The 19,238-nt window shown below is 26.2% G+C and overlaps 1 protein-coding gene across 1 annotated transcript; it reads right to left on the bottom strand.

The window, feature by feature from the left end:
• Window positions 1–362: 362 nt before the first annotated feature.
• On the bottom strand, window positions 363–18,251 carry LOC114130152 (GILT-like protein 1). The gene is made up of 5 exons (XM_027995058.2): window positions 17,780–18,251; window positions 2,609–2,749; window positions 2,299–2,481; window positions 1,742–1,894; window positions 363–1,672 (listed from the first exon to the last, which is right to left on the bottom strand). The coding sequence occupies exons 1-5, from the start codon at window positions 18,020–18,022 to the stop codon at window positions 1,505–1,507; spliced, it is 888 nt and encodes a 295-aa protein (XP_027850859.1). The 5' UTR covers window positions 18,023–18,251; the 3' UTR covers window positions 363–1,504.
• Between the last annotated feature and the right edge of the window lie 987 nt (window positions 18,252–19,238).

Below are 19,238 nucleotides of genomic sequence, written 5' to 3'. Positions count from 1 at the left end.
CTCTGCTTGGAAATCTAAATTGTTTGAAGATAAAAGATAAAAATCTACAACTATTATAATTTATAATAGATAAAACTAGTTGCGTGTATAATTAATGTTGATTGTTGGATAAGACAAGAAATGTACAAATGTATTCTGTTAGGACTGTATTATAATTTATAATACTTAGTCATTTTATCGACTTATTTAATCGATAAAACTAGTTCTTAATATTTAAATGATCGTATGAACTACCTACTATAAATATTTTATTCGCAATTTTAATTTTATAAATGTATTGGCTATTGTATACGACTACTACAACATATATTATAGATGGCCAATATGAATGTGTTTGTTAGCCACACAGACAAATACAAAAATTATGCTAGAAGTCAAAATGTTTATAATTAATACATTTTTATAAACGCTTACAAAAAATCTTTTAAATTGATTATTTAAATAGGATAAAACAAACAACATTTAAAAATAATTGATAGATTAGTGCTCCTAATAATTAATTTAACTTAAACGCCCTTAATACATATAAATACAACCTAATTGACAGTTAATAGTTTTTTAAGTGGTTATTATAATTCTTAATATGTGTTCTTCACAATCACAGTAATTTATATCTTTTGCAATTTGATTTACATTATTTTTAATGTCGAAATATACATTAGCAATTATATTTACAGTAATATAATTCTAACGCTCTATTGGCATATTGATAAAATAATTATACAAATTGTATGAACTTAAATGTTATCAATAATTATCATACTAATATGATGAATGTTTGGAACCTAACCAATGATATAGATATTGGCTATTCATTATATTTTAATAGAAAAGCTAATATAGATTATAATTTATAGCAAATTTACTCAAATTAACATGATTATAACAAAGGTTTCCAAGTTTAATTGTTAATTTGTAATCACTAATCAATTTAAAAATTTTTAGTCAATATAATTTTCTAAAGAGGTCAATAATGATTAATGAGGAATAATAATTTTTAATTAATATGGCATTTACTTGGTATTCATTGATTTGTGTGTACATCATAAAAAATAAATATTTCACAATAATGATTAAAAATATAATAAATGAATATAATAATTTAACTAATAATAATTTTAGATCCTTAAAGAAATCTTTACAAATATAATGGTTATTACATAAATACTTCTACCTCTCAAAAACATTTTACTTGAAAATTAGATAAAAAAAAAAAAAAAAATACATAACATTTTTGTATAGTCGTTTTTTACATAATTAAATGTCCGTTACAAATCATGATGTGTTTCTAATTTCTACCATGTACTACTATGTAAGTCTAAGAGACAAATGGATATACACTAACATTTTTAATCACTATTATATAAGGATGTGGCATACACTATATATATTAATGAGCAATAATAGGTAATAAAAAAAGATACTTATAGAACTAACAGATTATAAGATGAATAGTTAGTTAAAAATATAAACTTAAAATATTATAATCCTTATATATTAAGACTTAGATCATTTTTATGATATAAAAAGCACCAATTATTATTGGTAATACTCCAACAACAAGATTATCTGATCCACTAACAATAGTCTTGCATTCCTCTGGTAAATCTTTATCATTAATTTTTTTACATACGACTTTCATTAAATTGATTGATGTAAAGTCTTCAGCAACCTTCAGTATTAAATAAAGCACATTAGAGATCATAGTAGAAATTATAATAACTATTTAAATTCAATTTACCTTGTTGACTAAAATTTTAGGTACAGTTGTCACATTAGCACTAGAAGACATATTCTTATAATTTTGCAATAATGGCGACCATGTATCTGTATTATTGGCGCATTCGGTGATTTCAGAAATTGTGTTATTATCAATGCTACTATTTTTGCCACACTAAAAAATAATTTAAATAGTCAAGTTAATATTTAATAGGTTAATACAGCTAAACAAATTGGTTTAATTTGTTTCAATACATAAATATTTTGATGAGAAGACTGAACAATATTAATTGTAAACAATGACATTTTTTAATACCGCTCAAAAAAATAAAGTGACAAGTATACTTTACTGAACGGTTTTGTTATATATGAATTAAAAGCATTAGATATTATATAAATGTTAGAAAGTAAAGGTTAGTATTAGCATTGATTATATATTATTGCTAATATTTATAATCAATGGTAATAGTAAAATGAGTAAGTGCAATTAAATTTTGAAATATTTTTTATAGAGATTAATCAAATTATAAAATTATGAATTATTAGAAACCAATTATTTAATTATATAAATGCATATACCACTTCGATTGGGATAGTTTTATTTGGACTATTGAATCCTTCAGTCAAAGAACAATTCACAAATTTGATTAGTTTTTCACTCTCTTTGATTTTATTAATACCACAAGCGTGTACTTTATCAGCATTACACTCTCCATCACGTCTACATGTGACATTAACAGTCTTGTTCGTGTCAATGGTGATCTGGAAACAATAACAACAATATTATTTTATTTCAATAACATTTAAATAAATACTGACACAATAAAGAAGAATATAAATAAATAAATATACAACCAAACAAATCAGTTATTATTTTTTTTTAACTTACATTTCCTTGAGCAAAAGGAATTAATGTCACATTGATGAACTTGTTTAGCTTATTATACACAGGTAATAACTCTTTTGAGACGAAATTAACGCTATCCTTGCACAATGCTTCGTAGTATACTTCAATGTTTATGAGTTGTGTCTGCAATAAAATAAAATTAGTTAATTACATTTAAACAAATTAAATATAATATTATAATACATTTAAAAAATATTTTAATAAGTATACAATAATCAATAGAGGTTTAATATTCCCTAATCAAATATTTTTAATTATTTTAGCCTATAACTATATTATAGTGGTTGAACAAATTGAATTAAATTGATCATGATTGGACTTTGGGTTAATGTACCTTAACAAAATAATAAAATAATGAACAATAATTACTAATATATTAATACTATTAATACATTCATTAGATTTTTAGTTTTAAATGCACCTATAGTCTATTAGTACTTAGATTGTCTTTTGTGTATTTCTCTCTATTAAACAATTAAATAATAGGTAGTAAATTATAACAACTTATTAAAATAAACGACAACTGCCATTTTACATTTTGTAGGTGTTGGATTTACAGTAGATACCTATATAGTCAGTAGTTATGCATACAACTATATTTGCTCTAAATTCCTAAAACTTTAATGTTACACCATACATCAAATTATTCAAATAACAGCTATGGTGGATTTTTACTTTATTTAAAAATTTAAATAAAAAATACTAAAATGTTCGGCTAAATATTATTTTGTATTTTATCGAGTATATTGACAAATATTTTACGTGTTGTTGCTGGTTAAATGGTATTATAACACGAATACAGCTTTATTGTAAAACAATGATGCGATCATCATAAACAAGTGTGCCAAATGCGCGTCTATTATGCACCCGAAAACAAAATCGGTCTGGCGGCATTTTATACAAAAACATAATTACCTGCGGTAATACTAAGAACACAATATAAAAACATATTTTTATAATAATTTATTGTATTATGTTCTCAACTTTATTTTGTTTTGTTTTTATTGTTTATTTATTATTATAAAATATGAATAAAGGTAGGAACAATCGGATGATGAAATTATAATATAATTCTGTAACGTCATAATTCATAACATTCAAATCAAATTATTTACGTATAAGTATATCTAATAAAATAAGAAAAAAGACAAATATGGGATAAAATAAAACATATTTCTTGATGTTTTAACATTAATTATTTACTGACATAGATATTATTATCTTTGTATCTTATTACAGCCAGACTACAATTATTCGTTATTCATACTCATTTTGCTACTTTGCAACTTTAAACAGTAAATACCTAAAGAAAATGTCACGGGTAGAATGTTGAAACTAAAAAACTGAGTATCGTATGTGTAAGAAGGTTGATTACACTATATAATATAATATCTATTTATGTACACATTAAAATGTTCAGTGAAGTTATAACATCGTATAATAAAGGTTTTGTTCAATTATTACGATTACAATCCAATCTTCACTCGATTACACCATTATTTGCTCCAAGTCTATTGAGCTCAAAAATCATACAATTATTTTTGGAATAGCATATTTTTCATTGTTCCATATCACAATGAAAAAAAAAGTTCAATGCACTGGACTGTTCAAACATATGAGTCTAATACTAAATTATGGCAATAGTGTTTATCTTGTAGGTAAATCATATTTCAAACAACCATTTACAGTTTCATGATATTTTTACATCTTACACATTTTTAAAACATAATTAGGATAATGACTAAGCATAAAAAATATGTACAATGTACCTAAACATTAATTTAATTCATAAAATGAAACATGCGACGAGTTCATTAAAGTAGGTGAAAAGTTTACTTGTAATTGATTATTTTAATAAATAATGGTTATAGTTTGTTATAAGTCACCAATCCTATTAATAAAAGTTTTTTTTTTTTTTTAATGACCTACTTTAATGAAATTTGTCTAAAAAAATGTATAATAAATTATACTTTGCCCGAATCGGTGTCGGTGGTTTGACGCACCTAAAATAACACGGGTATATATGGGTAGTTTTGAGCGACGTACAAGCTTATATGTTTAAGGAATTATCGTACTTCATACATAACGAAACACTTTTACGAAAATAGTGAAATACATTTTACCTGTTTATGTAATACTTATCATAAATGCGGTAAATGCGCGTAGAAATTATTTAAAAATACATTATTTGAGGAGGTCAGGGGCAGGGCCGGTCGAGCAAGGCCAACTCCTGGGACCTTATGTAGTTTATGTGAAAAAATATATCTAAGTATATGGTATACTATATTGTTTGTTTATAATATCAAAAACATACAAGCACCTAAATAATATTTTTTTTACACATTACTTATACTATAGTTATTAATTTATTATAGTATAAAATAAACAATATTAGTAGATGTGTTGACATGTTACACAGCAGGGGTGGCCTCTACTTGAGGATCGCGTCTTATTTATAAAATCAAAATGTATTTATTATTATTATGAATTCAAATTTTTTTGTTTACATTTATAAAAAATTTGAATCTTGATATTGTTATATTTATCCATATGGCTTGCTAACATATTCACGTCAGCTATTCTTATTCTACATCAACAGTCTATTTACAGTTAACTATTATTCCACAGAATCTTAAAACCACGATAGATGAGAAGGAGGAACCCCTATCAGACTCGTTTTCCCAATAGTCCATACACATTTTTTTTTAGTCATTAGCATATTTTTCTATACTAAAATGAAATAATATTATTACAATTCTCAAATTACATTGAAAACAAAACTTATTTTCGTCATCCCTAAATAAAGAGAACTATTTTTAGTTTAATTAATTTCCTTAACAATACATGTTTGTTTGACACAGTTTATTTAAAAATTATCTTGAAAATGTACTTTCCGATACACGAGTAGTAGTACTTAAAAATATAATAAGATGTAAGATAAGTTGTATAGGTGTAAATAGTTCTTATAACGTGTGTTAGTTGTGCTACTCATGTTAAGGTTAAGTTTTTAACTCATAAAATCATAAGTGTTATGATCTATGGATATTTCATCGATAACGACTGCATTCACGTATTAGTTGTTACAACATGCTCACATAATCACATATAGACACTATATTCATCAAAGTGAATACTCTAAATGAATCTATTTTTTATGATTGTTAAATAATTTGTTCCTACTTAACTTAATTTTTTCATCAACAAATATATATATATATATTTTAATTAAGCCGAATAAATCAGTTAAGAGGCCCGGGAATCTATCAACCCCGGGGCTCGTAAAAATATTCGCTTGCCTTGATTAAAACCTAACACAATAATTGGTTATAAAGAGGGGAGAAGGCTTAACTCACATGGATGTATGAAAGTAAGAAATGTATTAGTTTTAGACAGATGTATTCAGATTTTTTTCTGTCAATATAATAGGTACCTGTCCAAAATATTTTCGTGTAATTTATAGAAATTAGAAACCTAGTGCAGACGGTACTATAACGTTAAAAATAAAAACTTTCAATTTTCTAGGCATATTTAAGAAATAAACATTTTATGTTTTAAAATTCCCTAAATGCACAGCATATTTCACAATTAAAGTATTTACGGGGTGTTTAAAAGTACTTATATTAGCCACCGCGCCCTCTTCGATCGAGGAATTCACTGGGTTGGATACTTGGATGTAAGAGGCGTGCCTAAAACTATCTTAGTATTATAACATAATAACCTATGTATTTATTATATAAAAGTACATATTATATTATAAGAAAAATATGTATAATATCGATTACCTATCTTATTAGTTATTAGGTACAATTATTATAAATTATGATATCACCACGATAAATCGGAATAACAATAATGCCGAGTATAATAAAACAACGACAACACTAGCTGTGATTCGATTTGCGTCCCATCTAGATGTATAATCTATATAGGTAGGGCATAATAATACTTGCACAGTGTATAGGCGCACACAGTTTACCTGACGATAATAATGAGTGGCGTGGATAAAAGACATCAACGGCTCGGGAGGGCTTTTCGGAATTTCCGTGCCCGATACACTATACGACTACCACTCCCTTCATCAATACCCCGCTCGCCAGTCTGCCTGTGCGGGGAGACCTTATACATAGTACACACACAAACACACATAAACATTATATACCATATACTGTATGCACGGAGTTCTCGTTTTGTTCGTTTACCTCTGTATAGAAATTCAATAGGGTGAATGCAGTTACGCGCGTCAGGGGAGGGGAGTGGTGTTGGTGAAGGGTAGTGTGGACCACGACGGTGATGAGGGATGGGAGTGGGTGGGTTTCGGTTAAGTTTTTTTTCCCCCTCACGCCGCGCACATACAATCGGCCGTACGCCCCGTAGACCTGTCTGCGGGGCTTAGACTGGTCGGTGGGTAACGTGTATATATATATTATATACATTATAATGGAGCGGAGGGCCCGCACGCCGTCTGGACCATTTTATTATTCGCGTGCGAAAACTCTCTCCGTCTCTCTACACATTACAACCCATTCGCGTCCTCTCCACTTCCACCCCTTTTTCGCTCATCGCGAAAACTCAGTTTCCCGCCTCTCGCCACTGTATAGGCTGCTCCCCTCGGACGCACCCCCTTACTAGAGGATAGTTACGAGAGCCCCGGGGCCCTTTACACGAAACAGACTCGAATTTGAAACAAGCGACTCCGTTACTGCCATAACGTAAGCAAACACAACATTTTGAAATAACGTATATTATAATGTGACAAAGAAAACAATTTTTAACGACTCGCGGTATTGCCGTTAGAAATAATTATCTTCTAGCATATAACAATATAATATTATTATAGTATTACACATTACACATTTTTATTTCACAACTGCAATAAAGAAATATAATATAATGCAATGTATATACTATATAGTCAATATACTGATTATTTATCTTATCTGAAAATATTCAATTATTATAAGAGTATATTAAAAATATCAATTTCTTTCTTAAACTATTTTAAAATTGTTGGTTATTCAAGAGATTATAGTATCACCTATATTACCTAATAACCGAATCAGTGATAAATGTATCTAACATTAAAAAAAAATTGGTTCGTTGAATACTTATAGACATTTGTACAACCACGATAAAAGATTACATTATTGCAATATAATTTATTTAATATAAAATAAAACTATTTATAATTATTTTTAATTTAATTGAAACTGTATAAAATAGGTTTTACTAACAATGAATTAACACTAAAACATTTATGTAACGTTACGGCATGTCAAGCTACTAAAGTAAACACGTTGATTTTGCATGGACATATAACTAAGTAAATATTGTCAGTCAATTGTAATTTCTATATCATAACTACGCGCAAGTGTTTCAACGATAATAGGACATGTTAGCAGCCGTTGGTCGTATAAATACAATATGAATAACTATAACATTTTCACTAGGTATTAGTGGTATAACATAATATTAACAACTCATGTAAAAATTAAAACGCATTAAACAAGTATTCACATTAAAATATTTTAGTCTAGGTATTAGAAAAAGTTATAATATGAAAGAGAGATGCGCAAATGGTTGCCGTTTGCAGTGCCGCAATAAAAAAATATATATAAATATACTGATTTTCAATTACCAACAGGCAAATACTAAAAATTAAACTGTTCACAGAATTTTCGATTCAGAAAATGAAAAAATATTTTATTTTAATAATATATACATCAAGAATATTTTACAATACAATTGACAAAACATTTTAAATATATTTAGTTTTTTAATCAAACTTCGTCGCGTTTTATTTTATTATTTATTATTTTTTTCGTTTAAAAATGGTGGCAGTGTGCAAATGAACACAGTTTTAGCAAGATCAATTTTAAAACAATATAACTACTCTTTAAAAATAAAAATTATAATATACTACTTCTAAATAAATATCTACATTATTTGTAAATACTTAAATAACGTTATCTAAATACCATTTCAACTCATATTTTAAAAATGTCATGATATTAGTTGGAAAATAAACACATTTTCATGTTGTATTTTATCTACATTTGATATTGGTGTGGTGCATGAAGCGATTTCTGTTATCCTGTAATGATGGGTTCGTCATAACAAATAATAATAAAAAAAAAAACCGTAACACTCTTATCTTCTACCATATGGAGGAATATTTGTGACAGGGGTTATTTTGACAAGCAAACGTATCACATAAACTTTTTAGTCACTATAGTTGTTTGAGATAATTGTGAAAAAATATTATAGTATTAGACATCAGTTTTAAATAATAACTAACTATGAAAAAAAAAATCAATAGAATACTCTAAAATTGTTATGATTCGAAGCATACTCGTAATCATAATAATAACATATTAAGCTATATTCTATATGTTACCATAATATATACAATATACATGCATACAGCCCATACAATTTAGTTCATACGATACAGTATGACATAATCACAAATTAAATTTTATTTTATTTCGTTTTAAAATGTAAATCATTTGAGATAACCTAGAAATTTAATGTCCATTTGGGTCACGATGATAATCACAATACAAATCCACCAACCCGTGAAGTAGTACGTCATGTGTACTTATGTCTCGAGTGTCTATATTAACCGTTATATATTGAAGAGTGAATGGTGGATTAAAGTACTACGTTCTAATCAAAGGGATCGTATGTCTAAAGAAACTTTCGCAATCACGAATAAGTGGGTGCGGATAAAATCGAAAAAAATATGGGAAATACTAGATTAAAATGGAAACAAGAAGACTAATTTTCAATCAAGTTCTTTCTTATACATAAATACTATGAGAGAAATGCAAAGGTATTAGTTTGTTTAAGTGTATTTTTGATAAATTTTAGATTATTGTAAGAACAACTTATGAGAAACCTTTTTGTCGGAGCAAACCATTTTTATCAATTTTTATAGAAAAATTCTAAAATTTCTAATTTGTATAAGTAGCTCAACATAATTTTTTGAAAATTTTATAATGTTCAGAAAATGTTAATATATATTTGATAAACATTTCAATTCTTTACAAGTTATTTATTGACATTATATCATCGAATGACAGCAAAAAAAAAACAAAATATATAATGTCAAGAACCGGTTTTTGTGCAATATTTTAGATTTTTTTGTAGTTGTTTTTATTTTCCCTAAAATATTTTAAAAAGTACTGGATACCTATTCTATGTCCCTACCCATAGTAGTGCCACCTTCTTAAATCGAATTTTCTACCATAATAACAATGTATGTATAGATTAAAGATTATTTATTGATAATTGTATTGATAACAGAAATAATATTAAAGAATTTTAATTTGATATATCTTTAAACTTCTAGAACTAAAATATAGTAAATAAAATATCAAAATAAACTGAATATTATGCAAGTTTTTATGCCACGAGTCCACAAAAATGTAATAACATGTTTCTTGTAGATTATATTACTTACACAGGTAAACTGAATACCAATGGGTACCTACAGGTAGAAAATCTTTTATATCTCTGGAGTACATTGACTTAAACGGTTTTTAACATATTCATAAGTAGCAATGTGCGTGTGTGTTTCTCATTAAATATAAATAACTAAAAAAATTACAATGTATTCGAAAACATGTACAATGGTGTTAATTACAGAGAGAAAACAGAGGGTTCCGATGCGATGGGAACATTCCAGTTGATTTGTAACAATCTAATTCTGTTTATATGCGAGCATTTAAAAAATAAAGTCTTTTTAAGACATTTAAAAACTAAAGTAAATACATTGGTATCAAACTATTAAAATATTTTATCAAGTCTGTTCTACGTGTAAATATTATATAATATATTTCAAACGATAAAATACGACTAAATATCAGTATAATATAAATAATTTGTTAGCGCAGTCTCTTGAACAATTATATTATCTAAAATATAATGTTATAAAAAATTATAAGTTACTATAATATACCACTAATCATGTTACGAATCAATTATTATAATTGATTAGTAACTACAAATAGTTTTATAACTTTCCACATCCACAATAATCTATCTCTCGCAGTAAAACTAAACAAAGCGGATATAACATAAATTATTATATAAAAATATACAATTAAAAATACCTAAAGAACTAATGAAAATGTACAGTTATATTTTCCTTCAACGATTATTATTAATTATTATATAGGTGGTATTATAGTATTATACATTTATATATAATAAGTATAACGACAACAAATAACAATCTAAGTTTCTTGCTAGACTTAATATAACTATTATTTTAGGATTTTTAATAGTCTAAATTAATAGCTCGAGTACAATAAAAATGTAGGTACCAATTCAATTATTTTATATTTTGAATAACAAAGTATTAAAAATTAAAATACTACTTTGTAATGAAACTTGCACATTAAAAACCATAATAAATTAATATAAAATAAAAATTATGGCACATCTTTTCTTTTCGAAGGCTCCACGTGTATTAGAAAGATATAACCTTGGGAGAAACAAACGTAATATTACTCTATCTGCCTGGTGCGTTGTCCCGCCGCACATCATCAATATATTATGTCGGTGCAAGCTGCATGCTGGTTTAACGATCGAAAAGCACACGATACTGATCATGCCACGGTCTCGTCGCCAGTGAATCGGTGGCAATTTGACATGTAATGCTATTTTTATTTTTATTTACAGGGGTATACAATTTTATGCAAACTAAATAATATCTCATAACAAAATTTATTGTGTTTTCACTTCATGAGGTAATATGATCATCGATCAATCAGCTATAATAGTTATGGTCAACGCAGCCTGTGACGAGTGTCTACGGAGAGAAATATATTATTAAAGTGATTTATAATATAGACTATAGAAACTAGAGAGCTCAGATATATAAATATTATTAAAACTAATATTTTTTATTGCCTAAAATCTAAAATGAAGACTATTTATAATACCTTTAGTCATATACTATTTGAGTATATTATTTTGTACCAACCATTAAGATTTATTTTTTTACAATAACCAATAACTATAAGTACTTAATCTCATCAATGATACAATACTTACATATAAATCAAGAAATAAAACTTAAGCATTTATTATTTGATGAATTGGGGAACTATTATTTTTTTAAATTATTATTCGAATTTTTATTTCATGTAATTATAAAAAAAAAATTAAAGCGATAATATTTAACTGTAAATTATTTAGTTGTTTTTATATCATTTAGGCTATTTGTTACATACATCGAATAGTAAGCTAAATCAACAAATTATATTAGTAACTATAAAAACATGAAGTACAGAGTGAAGTATAAAAATACGTTGATGTATATTTTCCCATTTGCAATGAACTTTAAAAATAATGATTTGTTTTGAACTTTTTTAATAAAAAATAACCTTGACCAAGAAAGGTACTACAAGTAACGATGTTTAAAGAGATTATTGTACATAAACAAGTGTGTCAAAAACTGACGAATATTGGATATTAAAACTATTGAAACGAATTGCGCGATGGTTTTTTTTCGGAAACAACAATGGTCAGTTACGACATGTGCTTGTTTGCCAAATTATTTCTTAAATTGTTTACCAATATACTTTAAAACTTTATGACCTAATAAAATGAAAATGCTATTAAAGTTGAAATTTATGTTTACTATACACGTTTATAATAAATATTATATGTGTATATTTAGGTAAAGGTATATAATAAACCTATGACCATTCATTGTTTGCATGTATGTCTTTTGTACGGAGTTTCAAATGTCATCACAAAAGTTGACAGGTGACAAAAGATATCGATTACGTATATAGTAATGTACTAATGTATATGAAATTATTAAAACGGTATTTCTATTCGTAAAATATAAAATTAAAATATATTAGGCCATTGGGTCAAATGTTGAAACGTATATAAATTGAAAATTCTAGTTTATTTGGGAAACATCATAATGATATATTAGTTACATTAATTAAGTAGATTTCTAATTATTATAGGGCTAGGATTTTACAGCAAAATAAATCCATAGAAAAGCATTTTAAGTAATCAAAAAAAATCATTTATTTAATTTAACTCTAAAAAAATTAATTTTAATTAGACATAAAAACAAATTTATGATTATATACTTGGTCAAGTTATTTTCACTAAAACTTAGTGAATCACCCTATTGGGTAATGACATTTATTTGTATATTGAATATTATCAAACTAATTTTAGTTACTTTGACGTCCAGTTTAAATATGAAATCAAATTTTACAAAAAAATTACTTATATTAACTGATTGACATTTTCCGATCAATTAAATTATTTGAACATCCTATAAAAATACACTACATCTAAAACAATATAATAAGAAAGATTATTTTTCTTTTCTCCAATTCGTAAATAAAAATTTTTTTTGTGATTTTGATAAAACTACAACTTCGATAAATTTGGTAGTTATTATATCAGTTACCTATTCAGTAATTATGATTTAACTTATTTCTTAAAATAATAATTTAATAGAATAGTAAAATAAAATCATAAGAATAATGTAAAAAATAAGAAAAAATGACCAAATGGGGAAAAAATTAAATAAAGTTTATTTCAATAAAATCAGAACGATTCAAATCATATATACATATAATTTATATTCCTATCACACTCCCCACCAAAGTAAAAATTGTAGCTTTATTAATTAATATAAGAAAAATAAGTTTATTAATTTTTAGAATACTGACATATAAAAGAAAACAATAAAAAAACCAATAAGATAGTACGATTTTTCGAGTAGTTTAAAATTTTATTTAGACCAAAATTGTGAGTTTTTAAGTACAAGAAAAATAACAAATTATATTTTTTTTCCCTGAGGTTTAACTTTTAAACACAAACATATAAACAATATAATATGTATTGAATACGTACGTATAACGATTATTTTTTTTAAGTTTTAATATTATAAGTACCTATGACAACTGTGTTGCATTCTTTAACACCTGTACATTTGCGTTTATTTTAAATTTCACACTGGCGTACTCATTCTCGTTGAATGCTACAAAACACTGTTATTACCGTATCGATCAAGTTGATGAATTTTACTTATTACACCAAGTGCATATTACATTAACAACAATTAGTAAATATTTTCAAATATTTAAATAATTTAGGGTAATTTTTGTTGTTAAGCCATGTACATATTATAATATAATATTGTTTACATAACTTCACATTATACACACGTTAGATCAATTTAAAGGATTTAAGAGTATTGGCTTTTGATAATCAAATGGTAACTCATATAAATATTCTAAAATATAATTTTAAATACATTCTAATTTTTAGTGAAAATGTTAGAGATAAAGTTTGATTGTCATCAAACAAATGGCCACATCCTATGTATAATACTGATTAAAATAACTAACATAATTTTTAACTATAGTATGTACTAGTATAATTTATAACCAAAAAAAAATGGCTTAAAAAGAAGTTTTTCAATTACTCGGTACGAACCTTTCGAATAAAGATTACAATTCAACTTATAAGCAAATTATGGCAACAATTATTATTCATTACACAGTTAGTCAATATATTGGTTATATAATATATATTTAAAAGTTTTAACAAGAGACTACATTATGCGATAGATTTCATTAAATACCCAAAATCGAATGGAATAAAGTTCATACTCAACTTAACATTAAGCCTAAAATTAGTGAACATAAATTTAAAATTTTACTTTTAAGACAACTATTTTATAACGTTATTAATCATTAGGCAAATTAAACACTTCAGAGTAATAAAGAAAACAATGAGTACTCATGAGTCATGAACTTTATGACTAGCAACTAACATAAAATAAATAAACTTACCTACTTTTGAAGTAAATAATATAAGGTAATTACAAGTATTAATTAATAATTATTATATTATTAAAAAATAGTTATTTTTCATTTATCCTTATCCTTTAAAAAATATATATATATAACACTTGTATATCTACCGAATTATTAGGTTAGGGAAAAATGTTTTTTTTTTAATACAAGTTTAATGGCTAACTGACACTGTGCAAGTTCATAGTAACGTTAAAAAAATGGGTAGGTTTATACTTCACTATTATAAATTTTATAATTAATACCAATTTACTTAATCATGAAGATTAAGTATCACTATAAAAATATTTAGCAAATAATATGACTAATATGAGTAATACGACCTACTACATATATGTGGAAGTAAAAATAATTATACTCAATATATAATGTAATTCAAGTTTATTAAAGTAGGTACCTGTCTTTATTTAATCAAAAACAACATAAGATAAAAAGTATGACGTGACAAATATAACACAATTTATAAGCCAAAATTACAACCAACAATATATCAAAAATATAGGTTTTATCATTAATAGTTTGTCTTTAATATATTTATAAGAACGTGTAAATCCCTATCTTGGTATTTATAACATATTAAATAATTTTTATTGTATACGGTACATCTAATTTTAAAATAATAAACAATATACTTGCCTATAAGAATAATAATAAATTGGTTTTAAAAACTCTTCAAACAGACACAGATTCACAAAATAAAAATTTATAAACAATGTAAACAAATATGTTATAGTTTGTTACCTTATATTTACATTCAGTGAATCATCAATTGAATGAATCTAAATACTTCTACACAGTAGAGTATATAAGTTCTGAATTCTGATAATCAAATGTGCGTATGAAAATATATTATTTAATTATTGGAAGGTTATTTTACATCAACCTTGCTATACAATTTTTACTATAGTTACTTAAAATCAAACTAATACAAAATGTAAGTAAAGAATTTAATAACTTTAAATATGAAAACATGTTAAAACTATTAAGTTTATTGGTCAATTATATTATCAATACGAAATATATACTTATAGATATTAGATATATATTTAGTTTTCGTATTTATTTAGTACCTACGTATTTAATCATATTATTTATGTATACGTCATGTCAATAAATAATATGATTTAAATAATGACTAAGGGCGTGTGACAATGTAAGACGTATTTATTTATCTCATTTTATATTTAATAAATTTAACTTAAAACAAAATGGTAAGCGACGTGCGTTGTAAACAAAAATTTAACTCAATAAAATTATCAAAGAAAAATAGTGTATAAAGAGTTCAGTTCGACGTGATTATGCGAAATTTAAGTTAATATTTAATTAATTTTTTTTTTGAGAATTATAAAAGTAAATTTAAATCGTGAATTAATAATTATTACATTTTTAAATTGTTAAATAATGCTGTAATAGTAAACTGTATATACATATTTAAAATAAAGATTGTCATCACAGTTTTTGAGAGCAGGCATGTTTTATTGACTTAAATAGTAATTTCATTAAAATAACATAATTAATATGGAAAGCGATAATTAAAATATAGTACTACCTATTATAGATAAAATAAATTCAGTCTTATGATCTTATTGCTATTTTTACGATAAATTTTCTATATACTGAGAGAAACAACTAAAATGATTGAAAAAAAATTTTAATAACAGCAACGTTTTTACATAACCACAAATTTCAGATCTATATGTAAATATAATTGAAAACAAAAATTCTGTAAATGTTTCTAAAATATTTGAAATATATGTATGTCGCTTAAAAATTAAAAAATTAAAAATTCGTTGCGATTTTACTATAAAAAATATGACTTTAACCTCTATCTTCTATAGTTGTATACATTATAACATTATAATGTAAATACTAATTATTATACTTCGTGTTATCTGTATACGAATCAAACTGATTCATAACAATGTGTTAAACAAATAAAATACGAAAATATTAATTTATAAACTTTAATTTCAATACATCTACAAAAGGTTAAATTATATTATTGTCAGTGGCGTATTTAGGGGGGGTCCAAGGAGGGCAATTGCCCCGGGAAGTACTTTTTTTTCTTATTTTTTTTTTGGGGGGGGGGCAGTACATTTAACTGGAATGTTTTATTTTAAACTGATTTAAACAGTTGTAAAAAAAAAATGTGCACCCAGGGCAGCAAAATCCTAAAAACGCCTTTGATTATTGTAGTAATGCATTCAAGTATACTAGTATACATGTTTAATGTAAAGATATTAAAATCAAATTAAAACGACTATGTAGAAATATAAAAAATTCCTATAACTGCAAATTATGACTGTTCAATGTAGGTACACGCTGAAGCTTAAATAATTATAAATAAATTTATTTAAATATTTAAAAATTTAGAATCATAACTTTACTATAAAATGTTTTCTAAATTATAAAACGATTATTTACGCTGTTTTTGATACTTAAAAAATATTCGCTATAGAAACATAGGATATAGAACAATATAAATTATTTACCAAGTTAGTTTACACATATGAATAAACATATGGTCAAAAACTTGGTATTAAAATTTGAAAATAATACAAATATTTGCCTATTATTTATTCTGAAATACGTTCTAGAAACATTTAAGTAGTTGAATATTACAAATTATCGTTAAAAATTTAAGTGGTTATAATAATTATAACGATATCTAGCAATTTTAGATTTTAGTATCAATAGTTGATACCTAATATCAGTAATATCTAATTAAAAATTACACACGGTTTTAAGTTTTAATAATTAAAATATTATAATGTAATCAATATTTAATATTATAATCTCCAAAACAATTAAAATGGTTTGATATTACCATAGAATTTCAGTTTAAACATTTCTTTCATGAAACCATTCGTTTCGTCAGTGTATTTTCAGGTGATTTATCGAAACTTAAAACCGGTCCAATTTTCCTGATTCTTAATTGTTATTCAACAACGTTTGATAATGTTTAAAGATATCATTATTATACTATATCAACTAAATGCACGAAGACAATTATTCATCTTCCGCACCGAAGTCGAGCTCGTTGCACTATCAAAAGACCCACAAATGTAAACTTAAAGACCAAAGGACAAAATATCGGAAACACCAGCATCGACTATTTTAAACAATCGATACATTTTTTAAACGACAAAACATACCTACAAGTCACTATACTTATCGATATAACGATATTATATCTACAGTAGCTAATAAAAACGATAATTTTAATGATGTGATCTATTCTGCGTAGTGCACTTATTATACTATTCCGAAAGAAACCTTAACGTTTACTTACCGAAGAGTCGTTATTTGAAACATGCGGTGCGGTTTTGACGACGTGTTCTGTGTGGTCCACTGGCAAATCAACATGTGTAGGGTTGACTTGTGCAGGGTTAACAGATGCAGGACTGTCGGATGCAGGGTTGACGGATGCAGGGGGTGCAGGTGGGGCGGTAGAGTCTCCCGCCGAAATGCATTGCAAAGCGAATGCAAATACAATTGTCAGCAGTACGAACGTATTCCTTGCCCGGTTTTCCATTATCTTCCAATTAATAACGCAAAACGTCCTGTGCAGTTCAAAATTAACGAACGTGAATTTATTTACCAAACAGTCGGTTGATGTACAAAACGTCCGTTGAGACTTAGGAAATCGACTTGAAGGTAAAACGAACGACAAATAATAACGATGATCTTGGAGTGCCGCTGTGTTTGTGCGTACTTCGAAAACCGGCGTCTGTCTGCAAAATGTGAAAGCCGGCCGCGGGCATATCACACGGTGGCGGTCGGTGGTGCGCCGCGTTTTTCGGATTGCACCGGCCGGTGGGGGAAAACGAGCCGCCGCGACGACGCGACGTCTGGTGACCAGAACCGGTACAAACCACGATTGGTCGCCGCGCCGGTCGGGTTCAAAACTGTTATACCAACGTACCTGTTATTTCAAATTTAGATTTTATACGGTGTCGTTACGTTTACGTTTCTATTCAAATCACTATAATATTATTAATGATATAATAATTAATATTATTTATTTCACCGAGTTTTCCGAGTGTTATCGGTTTAATTTAACCTTCCGCATACGTTTTTATGTCGAATTATAATAATTACAATAACAATAGAGTTATGTTATTATACGTATCACGAATATTTTCGTATACTGCAGTCTGCAATTACTTGAGAGATAAGAGTTAAGACTAATGAGACATGAGTTTTATGACATAAATAGTCCTTTTTAGTGTTAAACTGCATTTACATGAACCTAGACTAATTATTAGGTAGGTACTTACTAGTATTTCACAATTCGATTTTAATTCACTCTGCTTATAATTTAATGTTATACAAACCGTAGGTACCAGGTTATCATAGTGCAAATTAGTTAGGTATAACTAGGCATTTTATTGTCTTACTAGTTATTACCTACTTGTAATCGTCGTCGCATCAATTTATAATATTATAGTTTCCTTGTAACGTATTAGACGTATTATACGTTACGTAAATATAGATTATTTCATGAAATTATGTTATTTCTATTTGTTTACTCGTTGGATTTATCTACTCAATATTAATTTCTATTCTCAATTAAAAATTGTATGACATTTTATTTATAAGCTAATTAGTAGTAAAATAATTTTGACAATTTTCGTCCAAAGTTCTTATATTAATCGTTAATAAACGTGGATTTATTATTATTATTTATTAATTATTAAAAGAGATACTTACAGTCTACATAATTATAAAAGCACAATTAGTAAAATTGA

The sequence above is a fragment of the Aphis gossypii genome, chromosome 1, assembly GCF_020184175.1.
Source record: "Aphis gossypii isolate Hap1 chromosome 1, ASM2018417v2, whole genome shotgun sequence".
Lineage (NCBI taxonomy): Eukaryota > Metazoa > Arthropoda > Insecta > Hemiptera > Aphididae > Aphis > Aphis gossypii.
Note: the sequence above shows the minus strand (reverse complement) of the source record. Positions and strands in the feature narration are given on the sequence as shown.

Excerpts from the sequence above, each read along its gene's own strand:
- LOC114130152 (XM_027995058.2), bottom strand. The coding sequence starts at position 18,022 with ATGGAAAACCGGGCAAGGAATACGTTCGTACTGCTGACAATTGTATTT. Across the intron at positions 2,482-2,608 it reads TTCCTTTTGCTCAAGGAAAT|ATCACCATTGACACGAACAA; the intron begins GTAAGTTAAAAA and ends TATTGTTTCCAG. Across the intron at positions 1,895-2,298 it reads AAACTATCCCAATCGAAGTG|TGTGGCAAAAATAGTAGCAT; the intron begins GTATATGCATTT and ends ATTATTTTTTAG.